This window comes from Pipistrellus kuhlii, unplaced genomic scaffold, assembly GCF_014108245.1.
Source record: "Pipistrellus kuhlii isolate mPipKuh1 unplaced genomic scaffold, mPipKuh1.p scaffold_m20_p_3, whole genome shotgun sequence".
Classification (NCBI taxonomy): domain Eukaryota; kingdom Metazoa; phylum Chordata; class Mammalia; order Chiroptera; family Vespertilionidae; genus Pipistrellus; species Pipistrellus kuhlii.
The window spans coordinates 186,394,807-186,418,963 of NW_023425529.1; the positions used below are offsets into that span (position 1 = coordinate 186,394,807).

The 24,157-nt window shown below is 48.3% G+C and overlaps 1 protein-coding gene across 1 annotated transcript in view; it reads left to right on the forward strand.

Annotated features, from left to right (window-relative positions):
* ASB5 (ankyrin repeat and SOCS box containing 5) overlaps positions 1-23,790 on the forward strand; it is a 41,964-nt gene extending 18,174 nt beyond the window's left edge. Inside the window, 7 exon segments of the mRNA XM_036458462.2 lie at positions 12,799-12,878; positions 15,707-15,814; positions 16,749-16,899; positions 17,046-17,159; positions 17,162-17,179; positions 20,893-21,084; positions 22,083-23,790. Of these exon segments, the coding sequence (XP_036314355.1) occupies positions 12,799-12,878; positions 15,707-15,814; positions 16,749-16,899; positions 17,046-17,159; positions 17,162-17,179; positions 20,893-21,084; positions 22,083-22,210 (791 nt within the window). The 3' untranslated portion in view covers positions 22,211-23,790.
* The last annotated feature ends 367 nt before the right edge of the window (positions 23,791-24,157 follow it).

A 24,157-nucleotide genomic window follows, 5' to 3' on the forward strand; every position in this document is an offset into this window, starting at 1 on the left:
AGGGATAGACACAGACTTTTGCTCCAAGATAAAGGATTTGAGAGTTCTATTCATTAGGTCTAATTACAGGAAGCAGTGTAAGGACAGGGCTGCTCTTTGGGAATAAAAATGTCCACCCTGTAGTAGCGGGTATATTAAAAATATGGTTTTTGTGTGATTATCCTATTGCAGTTATGATTAGAAAGAGTCCTCGACTTTTAGAATACACACTGAACTGTTTATGGGTGAAACTATATCATGAGATTTGCTCAAAATAATCCAAGGAGTAGGGATGAGAGGGAGAGGGATGGGTTGCCGATGAAGCCAGACTCCCTGGAAGTTGGTAACTGTTGAGCTGGGTGGCAGGTAGCTTCTATGTTTGGAATATTCCAGAGTTTATAAGTGGGGGAGATTGCCACCCCAGATCCAAGCAGGGGTCTGTTCCACTTGATCTTTTGCTGACAGTGGAGGGACTTCATGATCGAAGTCCCCAGATTAAGAAATACGCCCTCCGGAGTCTGTGTCTGTGGACTGCTCACTCTGAGTTTAGCTAAACGCCAGCTTTTGGAAGCAGTGAGCTCCTGACGTGTGTGATTGGCTGTGTAAACTAAAAAAAAGCTTACATTTTACCCCTGTGTCCCAAATTCACCTGTTAAAACTGTGGCTGGCGATCGGCCCAACGTTCTGGTTTTACAGAATTTCTTGAAAAAGTCCGTTCACTCAGAGGCATTGCATGGTTCTGTAGATTTGCATCACAATCCCGCTTTGATTCCAGCTTTCCGCTGTGAAGCATCTAAAAACATCAGGGTTTCCTTCCCGCTGAGGAGCCTTCATCTCTCTGAGGATCTCCACTGCTTTTCCCTGACAGTCTTACCATCACTTTCTCTCTGTGAAGTGGCAGCCAGACAGGCTCACGCCCTGAGTTCTCAGAAGCTCCCGGGGGTTGATTCAAATGGGAAGAGAATGGCCCTGGGGAAGGGAATCACCCTGTTCTGCTTCCCATCGCCTTCCCTCAAGCTCTGCACTGCCACGCCAGCCCTCGTGGGTAGTAACAGCGTGCAGCCTCCCGTCTATGGAATGTCCCCTGCTTCCTCGCTGACATACAGTTCCCAGTCCTTTGTCACCTGTGGCACACAATGTTCATCGGTGCCCCTGGCGTCTCATCTGATCCTGGTCGGCTTTGAAACCTCTTCCTACTCATCAGGCCCATCGCTGTCCTGCGGCTTGTCCCGTCCACACTTGCGCTCACCGGCCAGGCTCTCTGCACACTCAGAGGTCCCCGGGCGTCCTTCCTCACCCATCACAGCATCCGAATGACCCCGCCCCAGCGCATCCGCTTCCCTGTGCGTTCTTTTAGGAAACCACACAGCGGAGGGAGCATGCTCAATCTCTTGTTCCTTGGTATCATTGGGGATAACCTGGAGGTAAATATTGGCAATCCACTCTGGCAGGAAGTGCATGGGAAATAATTTTACTCACACAATGTTTGTTTCTCCTGCGTGTTCTCTGAAGACAATCTCCTGTAATGTTCTTTCCCAAAGATGCCCACAGAAGGCAGAGTCTAAAAAACAGTGATAAAAAAGATAAAGACGGGTCATGGGCCGGGGCCGTCTCCCTCGGGGCGGGCCTGGGCTGTGAGCGCCGTGTAACGGGATCACCGACTCAGCTAATCCTCCCAGCCCCGTCCCGCTCCCCTCGGCCACGGACCTGGTCCCGTTCCCGTGCCAGCCGAGCCTGCCAGGCGCGTGTGTGGTTTTCCCTGCCCTCTCCCCGCTGCTCTCCCCTCTGCCTCTGAGGATGGGAACCCTCAGCTGCTCTTACACTGCCTGCTGACGTCTTTGGGTGTAGGAGTGACCTCCAGAAAACACACAATCTTGAGCTGTGCCAAAAAAAAAAAAAAAAAAAAAAAAGACTGTGATCTTGTAGGGCAGCCACTTCTAAACTTAGACCCTCACCAGGTGAAGCGGGAGCCAGTGGCCAGCTGACTGGATCACGGACACTTTCTTCCCCCGGAGGAAGGGGGGAGAAGGGAGGAAGGGGGGAGGAGAAGGAGGGAGGAGGAAAGAGGGAGGAGGGAGGAACTGTGGCTGAGGGCCTCTGAGCTTTCTGGCTGCGAAGTGCTGGCTGCAGCCGTAGCCACTACCACTTCACGCCCCACTGATGTGGGCATCGTTCATGCTTAAAGGACAGAGCTCTCATTTCTGCCCAGTTTCCGGCCAGGAAAGGCATGTGGACACTTTTTTGCTTGCTGTATCGCAGAAATAGTTAAATACTTCCGGCTACAGTGTTAAAAATAGAAAACGGTCCTGCAGGCCTGGCCCTTCCCCCACCCCGCACCTCCCAGTGGCTCTGCACGGAGTTCAATGTCAGGCCCTTCTCCGGTGACACGCAGGCCTGTGCCGGCCGGGAGGGAGGGGAAGGGAGCCAGCACCCGCCGCGGGGGGTGCTCTCGCTGGGGCACCTGCTCCTATGCCGCCCGGTTGTGGCGGCCACGCGCCCAGCCCGCGATGCCCGGGGACGCTGCTGGGGACAGGGGCCGCCCTCAGCAGGCCCCCCCGAAGAGAAGGCTGGAGACGGGAGAAGAAGGGGCCTCCAAACGACACGCTAGCTGGGGCCTCCTGACCAGCCAAGGTTAGTGGCAGCCACGGCGGGTCTCTGGCTCCTGGAATAAACTCTGTGGAGCTGTGTTTGCAAAACTAAGTGCCCCCGCCCCTCCCCGGGCTGCGTTCCAGGGCCAGATGGTGAGACGCCAGGCAATACGCAGCAGGCACCTGGGCCCCGGCTAGTGTGGGAGACGCACCCGCAGGTGCATTTGCGTATCAGACCTGTGGCCCCTGGGCTGCGCGCCTTTCCGTTTCGCAGGTGTTTCCAGGCGGCGTGGAGTCAGGAAAGGCGCTGCTAAGCAGGAAAAGACTGTTTACAAGCAATTAAATACGGAAATTTTGAATCATTTGAATTGGACCGGAGACCTGCTGGCCTGGCTCAGTGGTTGAGCATCTGAATCAGGAGGTCAGGGCACATGCTGAGGTTGAGGCTTGATCCCCAGTGCAGAGCGTGCAGGAGGCAGCCGAGCCATGATTCTCTCTCGTCATTGATGTTTCTATCTCTCCCCCTTCCTCTCTGAAATCAATAAAAATATTTTTTAAAATAAATAATAAGTTGGACCAGAACATACTAGGGTGACGTGGGCAAGAACACGAGTAGAACTTTTCAAAGTGCTCTGACATAAGCTCACTAGTTTCCACAGTAGGAAAGCATGGACGGTATCGAGGAGAATGGGCACAGTACCAAAGAGGAGCTAGGTGAGGAAGCTGATATTAGAAAGGCCAACCTAAGGATTCATTTCAGTAGAACACCAGTATAGTCAATGGTAGATGTAAAGGTTGGAAATGAAAATGACACCCTACTTCCCCCCAAACTCTGTAATGGTTGGAGTCTGAAAACTATATGTAAATTATTATAAAACTAGAGGCCCAGTGCACAAAATTCCTGCACTGTGTGGGGTAGGGTCCCTCAGCCTGCCTTTCACTCTCTCACAGTCCAGGACCCCTCAGGGGATGTCCGCCTGCTGGCAGTCAGACATCCCTCTCGCAGTCCAGAGCTCTGGCAGTCTGGAACCCCTTGCTCCTTACCACCTACCTGCAGTGAAAGCGGGAGAGGCTCCTGCCACCGCTGCTGTGCTTGCCAGCCCTGAGCCCAGCTTCTGGCTGAGTGAGGACGCATTGACCATCAGGAAGCAGCTCCTGCATTGATCATCTGCCCCCTGGTGGTCAGTGTGCATCAGAGCAACAGGTCATTCTTCCAGTCATTCCACCATTCAGTTAATTTGCATATTAGGGTTTTATTATATAGGATTTTAAAATATACAAGCATATTTTTAAATAGAATAACTACTATCATTTATTTAAAAGACCAAGAAAGCAACTTGATTCTTTTTTCTCTCCCCAAATTACATGTCCTTTTAATTACTTAAAAAAAAAGGTTTTCATTGATTTTAGAGAGAGGAAGGGAGGGAGAAAGAGAAACCCATCTGCAAGAGAAACGTCAATCAATGGCCTCCCATATGCACCTTGACTGGGGACCAGGCCCATAACTTGCACATGTGCCCTGTCTGGGAATTGAACCAGTGACCTTTTGATGCATTAGGAGACGCTGGCTACACCAGCCAGGACCTTTTAGTTACTTTTTAGTGATGTATTTATCAGTAAAGATTAAGAACAAATTAGCTTAGATAAAAGGTGGTGTACTAGAAAGAAGACAATTTAACAATTCAGCAGGAGTTTATTGACACTTACTGTGTCCTGGGCTCTGTGCTGGGTTCTGGAAAACAGTAATGAATAGTCTCAAGGTCCTTGAGCCCAGAGGGAAGATGGACAATCAGAGTAGAATAAAGAGCTTCCTGTCCTTCCTGAAATGAAGAGTCAATCACCTAAATATGCTCGTGACCACAGGTCTGAGCAATGTCACAGAGTTGGGTGAGGTGATTAAAATAGCATTACATTAATTCACCTAGGGGAGGCTCACATATCTTCAAGGAGGATAGATTCCAGAGGAAGTTGAAAATAAACTATAACATTATGTGAAAAATCTAATTTTGTGAAAAGAAAATATACACAGTTTGATATGGTTTAAATATAGTGAAATTATTGTAAAAATGTCTCATGCTTTGATTTAAAATTTAAAAAAGGAAAACTTTCTTTAGCTTTCATTTCAAATTTTCCCCAACACTTTTAGTGAGAATGTAAATGGTCATGGTAAGCCTATAGAATGAAATATCCTATATAATAAAAGCCTAATATGCTAAGTGTCAGGTCATCTGGTCATCTATTCAACCAATCAAAGCATAATATGATAATGATAAGGCTGCTCAACTACTCGCTATGACATGCACTGGTCACCAGGGGGCAGACACTCCTACTGGTAGGTTAGCTTGCTGCTGGGGTATGGCTGATCAGGACTGAGCGATATGGGCTGGACATGCATTGGAGCCCTCTCATGGTTCCTCCCTGGCTGGCCAACCTCCCACATCCCTCCCTGGTCCCAATCATGCACCAGTGGGGTCCTTTGACCTGGCCTGTGCTTTCTCCCAATCCAGGACCCCTCAGGGAATATTAGAGAGCCAGTTTTGGCCCAATCTCACAGGTCAAGCCGAGGTATCCCACTGGTATACGAATTCATGTACCAGCCACTAAAACCAGTGAAAGAGGCCAGGTGAGAGCTGGGGATTAGAGCAGTGGTCGCCAACCGGTGGTCCGCAGACCACTGGTGGTCCGTGAGGTCCAAAAGGTTGGCGACCACTGGATTAGAGAGTTCTCCTGTGAATGTGATAATTGTCCCTGACTTTTGGGCATTTCCTATCTATTTAATCTCCTACATATACATAGTCAAGAGGAATGAAGAGCTAAGGCTTCATAATCTTATATAGTAGCTCTTAAAATGTTGTAGAGTTGTATTTTGTGACATGAAACAATAACCCTTGATATCCACCACTGGAAACAAATAGTGAAAAGCGATCTGGACGGTCGCTGCATCTCGCTGAAGATGACAGGAGGTCCAGGGAGGAATTCTCAGAAGATGGTATTTCAGTGGAGACCGGAAGTCAGGGAGGAAGCGTGTGTGTGTGTGTGTGTGTGTGCATGTGTTAGAGTGAGCAGAAGGGTATGTGGTGTGTTTGAGGAAAAGCAGGGATGCAGGTATGGCTGAGCCTGGGAGATGGAGGGAGGGAGAGGTAGAACCTGGATCCAGGGGAGACCCCTACTGGGCATGTCAGGGACTGTGGATTTCACTCTGGGTGAGTAGACAGGCCACTCATTCTTTCTGGCTCCTGTGCTCAGGACTGACTGATGGAAGGACATGGGTGCAGACACACAGACAGTCAGGAGGCCTTTGCAGTAGGTTGGAGGTGGGGGTGGGGGGGTGGTAATGGTGGCTTGAGTGAGGGTAGCAGCAGTGGATGTCATGAGATGATAATCAAAGTCAGGGTCATGTGTGAATGGCAGAGGCAGAAGGATTCACTGGGGTATGAGAAGCAGGGAAGTTAGCGATTGATCACACAAGGTTTGGGCCTCGAAGCCCCTGAGGAGTGGGGGTGCCCTGTGCCAAAAGGAGGGAGCTTTAGCGAGCGTTCAGCATCGGACACGTGAAATTGACTTTCCTGTTTCTGTGTGGAAATACAAGTTTAGAGCTGGAAACACAAGTATGGAACGAAGAGAGCTGGTCTGGAGATGTAACTTGCAGTGATCAACAAGTGGATATTTATATCGATGGGACTAGAGAGGTGGTTGGCAAACTCATTAGTCAACAGAGCCAAATATCAACAGTACAACGATTGAAATTTCTTTTGAGAGCCAAAGTTTTTAAACTTAAACTTCTTCTAATGCCACTTCTTCAAAATAGACTCGCCCAGGCCATGGTATTTTATGGAAGAGCCACACTCAAGGGGCCAAAGAGCCACATGTGGCTTATGAGCCACAGTTTGCCAACCATTGCTCTAGACTAGGGGTGTCGAACTCAATCAGAGAAGGGGCCAAAATCTAAAATCCAGCCTAAATCGCGAGCCGAATGGTTTACTGAACAGTCATAAACTGTCATTGCGATGGAAACGCAGCGGAGTGCAGTGATGACAGCGTGGTGCAAGGCCTGGCGGGACAGATTTGGCCCTCGGGCCTTGTGTTTGACACATGTGCTCTAGACCATGAACAAGAAATCAGCTAGGGTAACTTGCGTGCTCATGTAATTCAGTACATATACCTGAAGGGCCCAGGGCCCAGAAAAATCTGGTGGTTTCAGATACTGACTAGCTTTATTCGGGGAATTTTCAGAGAGGTGATGAGAATGTAAAGACAGGGTCAGTCTCAGTCTTTGAGGGGAGAGGTTTTGGCAACACATTTCTTCCCTCCCAGTCAGCCGTGTCCTCCAGGGTTTCTGTGGCTCCACTCTTCTGCTTCACCTGGTCACCAGAAGAGTAAGCAACAGAGGCCTGCAAATGCTGGTGGTTTTAGTTTTTCTGTAAACGTGTGAGTGGGGATGGGCCGGAAGTTGTTGAGCCTGCAGCTGATCCATATATGGGGATCTCCATTAAGAAAGCTAGCATGAGCCCTGCCAGCCTGGCTCAGTGGTTGGGCGTCGACCTATGAACCAGGGGGTCAGGGTTCGATTCCCGGTCAGGGCACACGCCCAGGTTGCAGGCTTGATCCCTTTTGTGGGGTGTGCAGGAGGCAGCCTATCAATGATTCTCTCATCACTGATGTTTCTCTCTCTCCCTCTCCCTTTCTCTTTGAAGTCAATAAAAATATTTTTTTTTTTAAAGAAAGATAACATGAGATTATTCAGAGTCTTAGCAAGAGTCTGTGTAATTGGGCTCCCACGTCCGCTATGGAGAAGATGGTTGGTGTGTTCTGTAGCAGAGGGAGCTGTAACATGCATTCGGAGTTTGCACTCTGCTTCCTTTATGAAGATGTCCCTGCCCCTTACCTCTCCGGCATGTCTACACCCCTCTAGGGGGGGACTCAGATGGGGAAAGGTCAGAGTCCCGGAAAAATGACCTGGTTTCATCACAGCTGGGGGCAGAGATCTAAACGCCGGCCCTTTATTTTCTGCAGGGCACACCCTCTGAGGAAACCAGGAAGGCTAGGCCGGAGGTTTCTCAGAGAGCAGTGGTCATTGGAGGCCATTTTGGAGATAAGTCAGACTTCCCAAAGCTGCTTTGCTTTTTGGAGGAGGAAGGTCAGGTTACAAGGAGCTGAGCGTTCCTTAAAATGGCCGAATAGAACCAGCACCTGACCAGTCACTTGTTTCTTTATGCTGATGAGAAAGGAGCTATGAGTCGGATTTACCTGGAGAGTGGCTGGCTGGAGGTGCCCTGGGGAGACGGCGACTTAGGTGGGTGCAGGCTCCCCCCTCTCTCCCCCGCCCCCTCCCAAGCTGCATGTGTCTCAGGACGGGAATGTTGCTGTCCTGGGTGTGGTGTTTACCCATCGGGGCAGGCTCGCTCCCTGTAAATTAAATACCAGATGTCTGGGAACTCGTGTCGTTTCTAAATTTATTCTGAGTCACCTCCTGCGTGGTGACAGGGAGGCCGTGACAGCAGGCATTTGATTAGAGGGCTGGAACTTACAGCTAGTCTGTAAAAATGATTTTCACACTGAATAATTTCACACTGAATTATCCCAAAGAGTTCAATCGGACATCGAAAAAAATCTCAGATACCGGATTGAAGTCCATCAAGGCTGTGAAGTGGTTGAAGGGTTGTGTGTGAAGCTATCTTATTTTGTTGGATCTTAAGAAAGCTGGCAAACCTTTCCAGCAGGAAGCATATTTGTATGGAAAGATGAGAGAGTATTGAGATCATTTGACTAGAAAAGTTCTAAATTTCAGGCTCTGGGGGAGCGGGGGAAGGGTGAAGACCGAGTTTAAAACAGAAACTGGAACATGAGATAGTCCCTTTGATTCTCACCTCTGTCCAGATTAGTTGCAGAAATTCTTCTAAGGACTTACAAGGAGGTACATGAGGTGGGGTTGCTGGGGAGTTAAGTCAGCAGAAGTTAAACAACAAACAAATAAACAAACAAACAAAAACCCAATAAACATTGTGTTTTGTTTTTCATTGAACAGCATTGTGTTCTGTAAACTACTCCTTTAATAGATTGGTATATCTTTATTTCTTATAGCTTATAGGAAAGAAAATGTAGTAGCCATTGTTGCTAGCTTAAATGCCTTTATAAGTCCTGCTATTGCTTATTACAGTGTGTTTAATTAAGTTGATAACACTGAAAATCATTTCACTTGAGAGATGCTGTTATTGTTCTAGCTGGTTTGGCTCAGTGGATTGAGCGTTCGGCCTGTGGACTGGAGAGTCCCAGGGTTCAATTCGGTCAAGGGCACATGCCCAGGTTGCATGCTCGGTCCCCAGGAGGGCACATGGGGGGCAGCGTGCAGAGGGCAGCCAATCAATGATTCTCTCTCATTGACATTTCTCTCTCTCTCCCTTTCCATTCCTCTCTGAAATCAATAGAAATATATTTTAAAAATAGATGTTGTATTTATGGCGTGAGATTCCTTACATTTTGGAGAAGGATTGCTCCCTGAAGTTCCGATTGAAATCTCCCCTGTTGGCTGGGCTTGCGTTGCAGGAGGCTCAGCATTACTTACTTGTAGAGCAGGCCCTCGGAGCTCATTCCTGATCCCGGCAGCCTGCCCCACAGGCAGTGCTGCCCGTTGGATGAGGACACTGGCCCTCCATTAGATGGCTGCTTGGAGGCCACCCGCCCTGCCTGGCCATCCTTTTCCTCCCCAAGCTTCTGGGCCCCACCGCACCTGCTTTCTCATTTCCTCCTGGGCTCCATTTCCATCTGTCCCCCTCCTGCTCTTGCTTGCCCCTGCTGGAAGCAATAATAACACACAGCAGGGCCCCAGGCAGTGTGCAGGGCTGAGCGCAGCTGGAAAATACTCACCTGGCAGTTACTTCTTCTAAGCTTGGTCCCTGCCCAGTGGGCCGAGGAGTCCCTCGTCCCCCACATGCTGTGTTTTCAGTGGTTTTGTCCCTGACCACCTGCCTACACTGTCCAGCAGATTGCTGTGACATTTAACTTCCGTGTCATGTCAATGGAGGTCATATTAATAGGAATAATAGCAAATACACATAAGTAAGATCTGGCATCAGCATTTTTTCCCCTCCACCATAATGGCCTTAAAAACAAACAAACAAACAAAATAACAAAATAACAGACTGGGACAGAAAGGTATGTGGCAGTCCTGGAAGGGAACCCCAGGAAGTGGGATGTAGGTGGGAAATACATATACTTTGCTCTCTATGTTGGTCCTTGCGTAGCCTGTTTTCTTTCTTTTCTTTTCTTTCTTCTTCTTTTTCTTTTTTTTAAATATATCATTATTGATTTTTTACAGAGAGGAAGGGAGAGAGATAGAGAGCTAGAAATGTCGATGAGAGAGAAACATCCACCAGCTGCCTCTTGCACACACTGTACCAGGGTTGTGCCCGCAACCAACGTACATGCCCCTGACCGGAATCGAACCTGGGACCTTTCAGTCCACAGACCGACACTCTGCCGCTGAGCCAGACCGGTTTCGGCGAGTGTAGCCTATTTTCTAAGTGACCCTTTTCCCTCTTTTTTTTTTTTTATCTTGTGCCCACCAGCAAGTGGTGCTCACAGGGGCCAGAGGGCCACCCCGTCCGCTTGATGGACAAACACACGAGTGTGCAGAAGAGGAGACCGGGTTCCTCGTAGCTGCACACATTGCTCACTTCGCTGCCCCGAAAGGTCTTCATGTTCTCCCTGAACCAGTGAGCCCAGGATGAATCCCAGAAGGCCCCTTCTCAGCGCTCCCGCCCCGGCAGCTGGTGAATTGCCGCTGAAGCTACTGATGAGGGAAGAACGCTTAGAGCTGGCCCATGGGCCCATTTAATGCAGCACAGCTTTTAGAGATGAGCTAAGGGTAACAGACTCCATGAAGACCCTATGCAGGAAGGCACACACGATCCTTATACATATTATAGCTTGTCATTTAAATTCAAACGTACTTAAGCATTGAATACTCAACACCTATCGACTGCTCTGCTGAATAAACAGAACATAGTGGTTTCATACATATGCAATCTCTCTGGGAAGTGAATATTAACATTTTCTCTTAAAAAAATGTGTTTTTATTGGTTTCAGAGAGGAAAGGAGAGAGAGATAGAAACATCAATGAGAGAATCATTGATTGGCTGTCTCCTGTGCGCCCCCTACTGGGGATCCAGCTTGCAACATGGGTGTGTACCCTGATGGGGAATTGAACTGTGACCTCTTGGTTCCCGGTTGATGCTCCATCAGTGAGCCACACCGGCAGGGCTATAATTTTCTTATTTAAATATTCACAGTGAGAATGGATATATGTTCCAGGGCTCCAGAATTTCACTCCTCAGTCAAGTTGTTCAAGGCAATGTATGATTTGCAATGCATCAGATTTCATTTTAAAAGCTACAACTCAAAACATGTTCCCGAAAATAATATTATTTCCAATGGAGACTTTTGCAATGCTCCAGTTTCTTATAAATTATTATCTGGCCACCAACTTCTGTCCTATCAATGGATAGTTACTGGTGTGCAATATTTATTTCAATCCTGCTTCTAATATATAGCAGGAGCGTCGCCTGTGAAAAGAAATAACACACAAAAGCTAACAACAGTAACTCTTCTTTCCGTTGGAAACTCAAGGAGTTGGCTGTCTGGCTTAGTAATCCTCTGGATGAGCAAGAAACATTGCTAGAGGGAAAGCAAACCCAAGCCAGGGAATGCAGTGTCTGACTCATTCAGCTCCGGAGGAAGCCATGTGACGCCCTACACGTGACTTCCTTCCTTCCAGTGCTCAGCGCCTCACCTGTAAGACAGGCATAATCATTGCGTATACCTGACCCAGTGGTGAGAACTAGCTGAGCGGCCGAACACAGTGCTTAGACTAGCTCATTCTCGGGGGGAACACTGTTCAATATTAGCTGTAATTACCATTAGTCATGACTCAATGCCAGTGCATAGAAGACTCTTCCCCTCCCCATTAGGAGCAGTGTTCTCAATAAAATCCCAAGTATCACTGGTCATAAAAAAGGTTTGGCTCAATGGATAGAGTGTCTGCCTATGGACTGAAAGGTCCCGGGTTCGATTCCAGTTAAGGGCATGTACCTTGGTTGCAGGCACCTCCCCAGTAGGGGGTGTGCAAGAGGCAGCTGATCGATGATTCTCTCTCATCGATGTTTCTAACTCTCGATCCCTTTTTCTTTCTTTCTGTAAAATATCCATAAAATATATTAACAAAAAAAAACACAAAAAAACAAGGCTGGTGACTGGCTGTTGACTTCCGTCTCTAGAGTAGATTCACTGTGCCATTCCGTCACCGTGTGGTGTGTGCCCCACATCGCATTCAGTGGCGTGGTTTGGACCTCACTGGCAGGTGGGAAGGCCCGCTGTGAAACCACAATACAGAAGCACAGGCGGACGTGGACTCTGCCGAAGGTACAATGTGCAGAGACGACATGGTGTCGCCTAAAGGACAATGAGTGCCCTGCCGACTTCCCCATAGTTGTCCTGACCCATTGCCAGGTTTTCGGCGTACTTTGCCCACAATGTGTGTCTGACTAGCAGCTAAGCGACTGTTTAAATTGCACTAGAGTTTATTTTACAATTATTTGTTGTATAAATAACATTATTTTGTTGGTTTTTTTTTTTAATTTATTTATTTATTTATTTTTACATATTTTAATGATTTTTTTTTGCCCCCTCCCTCCCTCCCCCATATCCCCTCCCTCCCCATAGTTTTATGTCCATTGGTTGTACTTATATGCATGTATACAAGTCCTTCGGTTGATCTGTTATCTCCCCCAGATCCTCCTCCCCTCCCCGCTTAAATAACATTATTTTGATTTGTTGCAGCCCCTCACACCTCAAGGCAGGGAAACAGCAGAGTGGGGGTGAAGGTTGGGGAGGGTATGGGGAGGTGGTCTGTCCAGCTGGTTCTCTGCTAAAAGTGCCAAAGCCAGAATTTGGGGGGTTCTGTCTGGACAACCATGAGACAGGGGTGGTTTTTTGTGTGTTGGTTTTGGTGGCAAATCTTGTGACCCTAATCCTCCTAGTCTTGGAAGGAGAGAATCCCAAAGGTGAGGGGTTTGGGATCAGCCAGTCAGGATCCTGGAGAGAATCCAGTTTCCTGGTGGTAGGGATACATGTCCTTGTCCCTGTGGGAACCCTGGGTCGGGGGTCCCTGCTCCCCCGGGATCGGTCCTGGCTCAGGGGGCTCGCCCGGACTCAGACTGGTGCCTTCTCTCCGCAGGTTCCTGGGCAGACCGCTCACCTCTCCACGAAGCAGCGAGCCAAGGCCGCCTCCTGGCTCTGCAGACCCTCCTCTCCCAGGTGAGGTGTCTCCTGTGCTCAAAACAGCCCGGCCCTGAGCAGAGATCATGAGCCCCAGAGTCATCAGCTCGGAAATGCTAACACCGCTCCGTGACTCTGTTTAGCCTTTTCAGTTGAACTCACCAAGCGGTCAAGTCTGAGGTTTCTCGTCTGTCTCTGAAAGCTCTTCATGAATATGTTGGTGTCTGCTCTTAAGTCTTAGCATTTCCGGTTTCCTGTGCAGTGTATGCTTACTGACAGACGCACGTATGCAGGAAATCATTGGAATCGCGTGTTATTTATTAAGTGCGTTAAGTATCCTTCGCCCTACAATGTGTGCAGCTAATCCAGTTCAGCCTAAAATATCCAAAAAAAGGCTTGTCAGACCAGCCACCTAAAGCAGTGGTCAGCAAACTCATTAGTCCACAGAGCCAAGTATCAACAGGACAACGATTGACATTTCTTTTGAGAGCCGAAAACCGACTTCTGTGCATGGGCCAGGAAGTTTCAATTGCACTGTATGTGTGCGCCTGCACGTGGTATTTTGTGGAAGAGCCACACACAAGGGGCCAAAGAGCCGCATGTGGCTCTCGAGCCGCGGTTTGCCAACCACTGGCCTAGAGCAGTGTTTTTCAACCATTTTTGGGCAAAGGCACACTTGTTTCATGAAAAAAATCACGAGGCACACCACCATTAGAAAATGTTAAAAAATTTAACTCTGTGCCTATATTGACTATATATAAAGTAATTCTCTTGAATAGGAATCAAATAAACACAAAGAAAGTATTTTATAATTACTTTATTATGAAATATTAAGTAAACAAAATAGTGAAAAATTATAAAATTCTTGTCTTGTCTGCACCTACGGCACACCAGGCAACATCTCGCGGCACACTAGTGTGCCGCGGAACAGCGGTTGAAAAACGCTGGCCTAGAGCATCTTCACGGCAGCTTGTGATGCGTGTGGGGAGCTGCCTGTGAGAGCGATGGCCAGTCATTCCTCCACCTGCCTGCCCATCGCTCGCCGGAGGGAAGGTGGGACCCACAGGGCTCTGCTGAAATAGAACCACTCTGGCTCGGCCTGAGGGTTTTGAAAAGTTGCCAGTGTGCAGAGAAAAAGAGAGAAAACGATTTGCCAGCGCGGTTCAGGCAGACACCCGGACCAGGCAGCACTGCCCAGGTCTCCAGGCATCCAGGAGAGAGGCGTTTCCCCCAGGGCCACGAAAGGAGAGTAGTGTCTGTGGCCCAGGGTGAGGGCACCTGGGCGGGGGACCTGGAGGCCAGGCTGGCACTGAAGGTGAACCCCAGCCTCTCTGGCACCCCCCCTGTCGCTCTCTGCAAAGGGAAGATATAGGGTGAGAAGCCCCTGGGGCCCGGCCACTTCTCTGATAATCACATGGCTGTTTTGTTTGCTCCATCGCTTCATGGACAAACCCTGCAGAGAGGTCATTCCCACCTAAGAGTCACACAGTTCTCAGAGAGGCGGGCAGTCTGAGGGTATTTCCTGACCCGTGTGTCATGTCTGCCGACAGCCCTGCTGGGCAGAGCCAGAGGCTGCAACGAGGTCCTGCGCCTTAGGGAGTCTCGCCTTCCAGAGGCTTCCATCGCCTGGTTCCTAGTGTGTGGCCGTGGGCAGTCCCTCCTCCAACTCTGACGGCTGGCCAGCCGCCTCGGAATGCTTGAAAGGGTCATTTAAGGGATCTTAAAACTGCCACTTGCCAGGGACAATGATTGAGGGTGATTGTTTCCTTGCCTCCGTTTTAAGATCCCTCATGTCCCTCTGGCATTACAGACCTCGGTGGTCCGCAATCTGTCATGGGGATCAGGCCAGACAAGTCTCCTCAGGATGGAGCTTAGCGTGATGGTCAACAGACAGCGAACTACCAGCCACAGCAAGAAGGCAAAGGACTGCAGACCCTAAATCAGAGTTAATTACGTTAGTCTGATATCTTCAGCTTAATTAGAGCTGCGGCCGGCAAACTGCGGCTCACAAGCCACATGCGGCTCTTTGGCCCCTTGAGTGTGGCTCTTCCACAAAATACCACGGCCTGTGTGAGTCTATTTTGAAGAAGTGTTGTTAGGAGAAGTTTAAGTTTAAAAAATTTGGCACTCAAAAGAAATTTCAATCATCGTACTGTTGATGTTTGGCTCCGTTGACAAATGAGTTTGCCGACCTTTGAATTAGAATAATGGGTTTGAAAGTGTTTCGTTGTGATTGAAAAAGCAAGTCAAACCTTCCCTCTATGCTGGGCACCGTAACAATAATTGCTCTCCCTGCGTCCTCTCATTTAATCTCCGTTGCGTTAGCGGCTCACAGGCTCATCTGCATGAAAGACATTGCTGCCTACGGACCGAGGCTCCCAATCCAAGCCTGACTCCGTAGTCAAGGCCACCCACCTCCAGCACAGATGCCCCCTTCCTGCCAGAACTTCCCAAAGTAGATTCCTACAGTCCAGGGCATTCCCCCAGGGTGGGCTGACGTGGGATTTTATAGCCCAACCCAAGAACTGAGCCAGCTTCTACACAGGCTGCAGTCCCACAAAACAAACCAAAAAACCGACAGCGACCCCAGCCATTCCTAAAGAGGAAGAAAAAGTTACCTAAGCAAATGTCAGTCATACTTGCAGAATCTATTGAGCGAAAGGCTTAAAGTGGCACTTGGCCTGGGTAGGTGGTGTCACAATTACGAGCTCAGGTGGCCCTCCATGGCATTCGGACTGGCCTTTCCCCTGAACAAGCCTGCCTTGCCGGGCATTCCTTGGCTTTTAGCATCACTCTTTAGGGGCCACTGTAGAGATGACTTGACAGGACTTGTTCTCACCTTTCAAAACGATTCCTGTCACCTCCAGGGTTATAACGTAAACGCCGTCACCATAGACCATGTCACCCCACTGCATGAAGCCTGCCTCGGCGACCATGTGGCCTGTGCCCGGACTCTTCTGGAAGCTGGAGCTAATGTAAGTCCCTGTTCAATGTTCCCATCAACCCAGGGCTCAAATCGAGAGTTCTCATCCTGCCTCCCTTTCCTTCTTGGTGGTTCTCAGAGACAGTAGGTTAAAACAAAGCTCTCCAACTGCCCAGCCTTCTCTCATTCACACTCCAAGAAGGAACCCCAATCACTGCAAAAGCAGGGTAGCACACTGCATCCTATGGAGTGCTCCATGGGCTGTGCCCTGCTTTCGTGGTTCTCCATAGGAATAGATGAACTTGTTTGTGCCTATAATGTTTGCCCATCTTTTGAATGATTTTCTTTAAAAAATATTTTTTATTGATGTCAGAGACAAGGGGAGAGGGAGAGAGGAATAGAAACATCAATGATGACAGAGAATCGTTGATTGGCTGGCGTCTCCTGCACACCCCAAACTGAGGATTGAGCCTGCAACCCGGCCTTATGCCCTGACTGGGAACTGAACACTCACCTCCTGGTTCATAGATTGATGCTCAACCACTGAGCCACGCCTGCTGAGTTGGATGATTTTCTTTAGATAAGTCCTCAGAAATTTCATTTTCAATTGAAACTGCTCCTGGAAAAGTGGCTTTGTCATCATTTCCATCAATCACTGTCACGTTTGTTGACTTTCTTACCTATTGAAAAGCACCTAACAATTAAATTCATTTTTTGTGTATTTGATCCGTGAGTATGTAGTTTTTTCATCATTTTTATTGTAGGTTCATTCCTATGAGTTATCCACCATATCCTCTTTCTATGTATCTGTTGAAGCTGTAAAGCTTTCCTTACCCATGTGTCTGAGCTAAGCAACCCTTTGTCATATTTACCACCCACGTGTCCCCAGTTATTTCTGTGGGCAGATCCCCACACCTTTAGACTAGCCCGCGAGTCGATCACGTGCGATCCTCCGAATCTCACTCTCAGGTTTTGGTTCGGTTCAGGTCAACGCGATCACCATAGATGGCGTGACGCCGTTGTTCAACGCCTGCTCGCAGGGCAGCCCGAGCTGCGCGGAGCTGCTGCTGGAGTACGGAGCCAAGCCGCAGCTGGAGTCCTGCCTGCCCTCCCCGGCCCACGAGGCCGCCAGCAAAGGTCAGCTCCGGGCAAGTGGCAAGGGCAGCCAGCGGGCCACCTGCGGGGCTGCAAGGACCTTGTGGTGACTGACAGGCTGGGGCTGTGGGCGCAGGTGCGTGGGGGAGGGGCCTGGAGGAAAACGGGTCTGTGCTGTGTGTCCGCAGGCCACCACGAATGTCTGCAGATCCTCATCTCCTGGGGCATAGATGTTGACCAAGACATTCCTCATCTGGGAACGCCGCTGTATGTAGCTTGCATGTCACAGCAATTCCACTGCATCGGAAGCTTCTTTACGCTGGTAAGGTCCTTTCAAACATCTTCCATCCCATCCATACCCACAAGCAAGTATTACAGCTCTTATTTCTTTTTCCTAAAAAAAAAAAAAAAAAAAAAAAAAAAAAAAGTGTTGATTGATTTGAGAGAGAGGGAGAGGTCTGCTGTTCCACCAATTTATGCGTTCATTGGTGGAATCTTGTGTGTGCCCCATCAGGGATGGAGCCCTCAGCCTTGGCATTTGGGGGTGATGCTCTAGCAGCTGATGAATTACTCAGCCAGGGCTCCACTTGTTTCTCTACATAAGCTGCTTTAAAATTATATCTCATTTAAAAAATGTTCTTCTTCTAAGCTTCTCACATATCGGCCTATAGCCTATAAATAAGAACCTCATTTTTTAAAAATCTTTATTGTTGAAAGTATTACATATGTCCCCTTTTTCCCCTCATTGACACCCTCCAGCCCATCCCCTGCCCCAGGCACTCACCACCTACTGTCTGTGTCCATGGTTGATGCATATGTGCATACAAGGTCTTTGGTTGATTAACTCCCACCTACCCACCCTCCCCCATCTTCCCTCCGAGATTCCTCACTCTGTTCCCTGCAAGACTTCATTCTTCTTCTTCTTCTTCTTCTTCTTCTTCTTCTTCTTCTTCTTCTTCTTCTTCTTTAATATATATTTTATTGATGTTTTACAGAGAGAAAGGGAGAAGGATAGAGAGCTAGAAACGTCGATGAGAGAGAAACATTGACCAGCTGCCTCTTGCACATCCCCTACTGGGGATGTGCCTGCAACCAAGGTACATGCCCTTGACCAGAATCGAACCCGGGACCTTTTCAGTCCGCAGATGGACGCTTTACCACTGAGCCAAACTGGTTCCGGCAATACTTCATTCTTGCTAACTCCACTTCACCCCAAAGCTCCAACCCCTCTACTTACAAAGGTCAAAGGTCATAACATTCAGATTTTCACGTTTGAATGCAATGTTGCTAAATGTGAATATATCTGGGAAGAAAACGATCAAAAGAAACTCTAGGGATAGTTAACTGCTTTGTCTCCTTAACCCCCACCGACCCTAACTCCCATACCGTCCTAGACTGTCATCCATCTCACTTACCTGAAGAGACACACTGCCCATTAGTTGAAACAAACAGGTCCTCAAGGTTCAACTCCAGTCCCTGAGAGCCTTCTCCTGACCTTGGGACCAGGGCTGGGAGCTTGGTTAAGTATGGTTTCTCTCTTTTCTCCTCCTCTCTTCCCTCCAGCACAGTGCTTCTCATGGCGGTGTTTAAATAAGTAAATAAGTTTCTATGCTTTTTATTGTTCACTAGAGGCCCAGTGCACAAGATTCATGCACTCAGGACCAGAGGTGGGGGATCCCTCAGCCCGGCCTGCGCCCTCTCACAGTCGGGGAGGGAGAAGTGGGCCTAAGCAGGCAGCTGGACATCCTTAGTGCTGCCACGGAGGCAGAGAGGCTCCCGCCAGCTGTGAGTCCACCTCAAGGCTTCTGGCTGAGCAGCACTCCCCCTTGGGAATGCACTGACTACCAGGGAGCAGCTCCTGCATTGAGCATCTGCCCCCTGGTGATCAGTGCATGTCATAGTGACCGATCATTCTGCCATTCAGTCTATTTGCATGTAAGCCTTTTATTATATAGGATGGCAATCGTTTGAACTCTGATACATCCTGACAGGTCTTTGGTAACCCCTTACTGTTCCTCACAGTATCTTCGCTAAATTACTCATTTCTGGCAAGCAGTCTCCATCTGTTCCACTCCCTTTACTAATAAGACTCATAACACAAGTTCTGCTAATAATCATTGGCAGATTGTTATTTCTGGGCCATGTCTCCCATAAGCTTACATAACCAGGAGAGTGTGTTCTTCGTTACCTTTCTTTACTTTGCTGGGAATATTTTACTTCCATTGAATATTTTATGGGTAGAAGAATACTGAAAAGTGCTGGACAGACCTCCATGCTCAGGCTCTGTTCTCTCCTAACACCGACACACCCAGCAGTGTGTATGCTCTCAGATGGAGATTTTGTTATGCAAGGCAATGTTCCCATTAAACATTTCCATTAGGTTAAAATGTTGGAAACAATTACATTGATTGCACCTTGAGCGTGGCAGGAGGGCCGCTCCCAGCTTAGAGTGCCCTGCTTCTTACCAACAGGAGTTTGACAGACAGGACCAGGGAGCTGGGCTGAAGGGACTAATGCATTTTCATCGATACATTTCTCGGTGTTGTAACCACTTAGGCGCTGGAAAATGGGGTTCTTCTTCTCCCGTACCTCATTAAACAGCGTTTCTCCATCAGACATGCATTCAGGGGCCGCCACGGAGATAAAGGGCAATGCATTAGGTGATTTAGCACAGGAGTTATTTTTAAATGGAAGCACTTAAGACAATTTGCATGCAGGAACAGAATGCGCCTTTCCACGGGACAGACTCGGAGCCTGTGTGCAGTTATTGCCTTCAACTACACGAGTGAGAAGTGACAGGAACGTCTGACTACATTTTACCCAAAGAGCCTATGTCTCTGGAATCACAAGTTTCCCAAGAAACAAAAGAACTCTGTTGCCTTAAAATAAATGAGAAGAAGAAAAGCAATAAGCTCTTGAATTTTCCTGAGAGCTATCAGTCAGGATGCAAGTAGACATGTGTCAACCTAATTGTGCTCTGTTTACAATACAGATGATAGCTGATATGAGGAACGTTGGAACTGTTTAAATTTAAAAGTTATTTTTGTTAGGTGATATTTTAACCATGTCACCTAACAAAAAGAAGAATAGTAGACAGTATAAGAATATGTGCATTTTTCATCCAGATCTACCAAGTTTTAAGATTATGTAAGTGTGTATGTATATGTGTGTATGTTTATATGTATATGTACATGTGTGTATGTTTGTATTTGTGTAATGTTAAAATCATTCAAACCTGTAAAGAAAATTTGTGAGTTTATTTGAGCAAAACGATCCACAATTGCTGGGAAGCAGAATCTCAGCAGATTGGGATAGTGCTCCAGAGAATGGCAGTTTTTCATCTATTTTTATACATCGCAATCAAAGGAGGGACATAGGTGGGTTACATGAAATCCACTGGTGATGGATTAGGGAGGCGGGAGAAAGCAAAGCGGGGAAGTCTCTGGGATTGGATAAAAAATAAAATGATGGACACATACTTAGGTGGGTACCGGATAGTTAACAGTCAACAATTAACAGGATGACAAGGACAATGAAGGACTCTGTGGTCTCCGTCCTGGTGCCCAGCACATGAGGTTGTGCCCCAAGGGGTCTGGGAAAAGGGAAGTTGCACGTTGCCCGGACCTTTCATAGGCATGTTATCACAGATGCAAAAGGACAATAGGCTCAGAGAAGGTGAGGGCTGACCTTGTAAGGGAAGATACCGGCCTAGGACAGGACTGCCCACTATCACTGCCTTTAGTCAAAGTGTAATTTCAGGCCATCCTGTATGGTGACGTTAGGTCTCTAAGTTTGCAAGCCCACCATGCAGGCATCTGTGAGCTGTCAGGGTTAGAATGTAGCCCCTTTCGTATATAGTATGTGTATGCGTGTATGTGTATGTTCATATATGTATGTACATGTACGTGTATATGTATGAGTGAGGCACTCAGTGCCAATGGAGCTGAGGTCCTTTCTGCCACCCCTTCCTCCCTGCCCTGAGGTGACCCTTAGAACATCTCTGTTTGTCCCCATCGTTGTCCTATTTCCCCGTAGGTGCTGACATACAGAAAGGCAAATACTGGGACACGCCGCTCCACGCTGCTGCCCAGCAGTCCAGCACGGAGATTGTCTACCTGCTGCTGGAGTTCGGGGCGGACATCAATGCCAAGAACACGGAGCTGCTGCGGCCGGTGGACGTGGCCACGTCGAGCAGCCTGGTGGAGAGAATGCTGCTGCAGCACGAAGGTAGGGGGAGGGTGGGCATCCGGACCAGGGAGGCGTGTCTGCGGGGAGAGGGAGCCGGGGGACCAGAGACCGCCCAGGGCATGCGAGACAGTAATGCTGTGCGAACTAGAATATTTTTTGTGAAAGTAAATACTTTTTTAACTTAGGTTCTATCGATGAAAAAGATAATCACAATGATCTTAATTTTTTTTTTCTTCATTCAACCAAAACCCTCTATTCCTTTGGCTAAGTTAAATAGATTCGGTTTTGACCCTACATATCATGTAATTCTGTATCATATCTACAATTAAACCCTTAGGAACTCTCCTCACTTTATGGGGGCGGGCACCGTCTGCAATGTGGGTAGAAACATGACCAGGAAATACTTCCACACTTATGACTTAGGTCCAAGATGAAATCTCCCAAGTCCGGCCCAGACACAGTAATTCAATTGGTTTTGGCTTAATCGATAAATCGAATTTGAGAAAAACAATTAGTGCAGGCCCTCCTTTGGTCTGTAGCTCCTTCAAAAAGCAGAATTTGTTTCTGAGGTTTTATTTTTTTTTAATACATTTTTATTGATTGCAGAGAGGAATGGAGAGGGAGAGAGAGACATGCTAGAAACATCAATGATGAAAGAGAATCATTGATTGGCTGCCTCCTGTATGCCCCCTACTGGGGATTGAGGCCCCAACCTTGGTTTGTACCCTGACCTGAAATCAAACAATGACCTCCTGGTTCATAGGTTGACGCTCAACCACCGAGCCACACCGGCTGAGCAATTTCTAGCCCGAAGGCTTCCATGCCTTACAGCAGGTGGACGGAATATATTGTACCTCCATTCTAACACGGTCGTACGAAGGCAGTGTAGATGCTTGCATGAATTCCCTGGTACAGGGGTCATGCTGCCAGTTTGCTACAAAGCTCTGTAGATTTCTCTGGTGTGACTTCATGCACCTTGTAACGTCTGGAGATCCGTGTTTTGAGGTAACGGACACACACCTGCTTGTCTCTTGCAGCCACGCCCAGCTCCCTCTGCCAGCTGTGCCGCCTCTGCATCCGACGCCGCATCGGACGGCCGCGCCTGCACCTCATCCCGCAGCTCCAGCTGCCCACGCTGCTGCAGAACTTCCTGCAGTACCGATAGAGAGTAAACAGCCTCCGAGCCCCCACTGTCCCAGCTCTGCTTCCTCCGCACGCTGCGTATTTCACATTAAAATGTGCTCACGAGGGGGGAGACGTGGCTGGGGCCCCCCAGGGGAGCGGGAAATATCGGTTTCACCTTTAAGTGTCCTAGAGGGCACTGCTGTTTTAGGTAGGCGTTGTCATTGTTTGTGGACATAGTATGTCTAACACACCTATGTGTTATTATTTCCATAGAGCCTTCTGTCGGCTTAGGGGAAAACAGAGTTCTCCATTTTATGGTTTTGTTTTTGAGTGAAAAGGAAATATTCTTCTTTATATGGTGTATTTGAAAAGGTCTATAGTCTTCAAATAATGTGTTCACCTTTCTAGTTTGGTCTGCCATGATTCTCTGTATTTTTATATTAAGACGAACCACGAGTACTGCTTAGCAAACAGCAGGGAGCCCGGCTGGTGTCACTCGGTGGTTGGGCATCGGCCCAGGAACCAAGGTTGCTGGTTCGGTTCCCAATCAGGGCTCATGCCCGGGTTTTGGTCTTGATCCCCCGTGGGGGCGTGCAGGAGGCAGCCGATCAATGACTTCCTCTCTCATCTTTGATGTTTCCATCTCTCTCTCCCTCTCCCTTCCTCTCTCTAATAAAAATCAATAAAAATATATTTTCAAAAAAAGAGCCGCTAGTACTCATTTGAAATAAAGAGGACTCATCGGGGCAGCCACTGAGTGGCACCCGCACTGTCCTTACAACAGTTCCCAGGGAAAGAGAGTCCCTCTCCTTGCAGAGATCTGGTCCAGCTGGGACTGGGAGTTATGCTGCCACCCCTCCCCCCCACACACACCCTGAGGGTGAGGACCTCGCCACCTGCTGGGCTATTTTAAGGCCGCCCCTCCTCAAGGGCAGCCTGGGGAGGTCTCTCTCCAGAGCTTTCTGACACATCACTCCAGCCTCCTCCAGGTTCAGGCATCACCAGCAGCTGGTGCTCCCGGGACCGAGGGGAAGGGACCGGACCTCGTGTCTGCCTGGCAAAGAGGCCCTGCCCTGGTCACACCTCGGGGAGCAGGGCAGCCCAAGGCTTTCGAAAATGGGAGAGAAAGAGCTCCTTAAACTGCGGGGTCCACTTAGCCAACTTAGAGGCCTTAAAAACGGGCCCCCGGGATAGACACTAAGAGGGTGCTTCTAACTCTCCTTAATCAGGCCAAGCTGTCAGCACACGGGAGTGAGGGAGCATTGGGTCAAAGAGGCTACTCCTGAGTCAGCGCCCTCTGCAGGGTGAATACCGTCTTTATTCTCTTGCTTTAACTGTGCTGGTGCCATGGAAAAACCGTGTCTGTCCCCTTCGTCCTCGAGGCCGGAGTTGAGTAGATTACGGGTTTAAAAATAAGATCATCAAGATGCTTACAACTCTGTTAAGTAGAAGAACATATTTTGATGAGGTTTTAAAATTTATCACATTTTTGGTAAAAATAATGTAACTCCTATTTCAATAACTCAGAGGCCCATTTTCCTGTCTCCTTAGTTCTCTTGCTGACTTCCAGAGACCCCTGGGGGATTTCTTGTTTAAAATTCCCAAATCATGACGTTTTGCATCAAAAATCATTTGTTCAGAGTTTCACAAATAGAAAGAAGGCCCAGCAAATGTGTTCAAATATGTTCCTGTGGCTGGAGAGAGACCTTTAAAATTTCTGTTCTTCTGAAATGGTTCTGGAAACATTGTTCATGATAAACCCCAAGCGACAAGACCGGTGCTGGGCACCCAGGAGGGACGGGGTGAGACTGAGTGAATGAACTGCACGCACTGGGGCACGCACAGGAGGTGGGAAAATCCAACCTACAAATTGTTTCCAAATACTACACAATAACACTTCCTGTAATAACCAAGGAAACGGGTGCATTTAGACATTAAACTTTTATTCCGATGTTAAGCATTTTATTAAACATTCAGACATTGAACA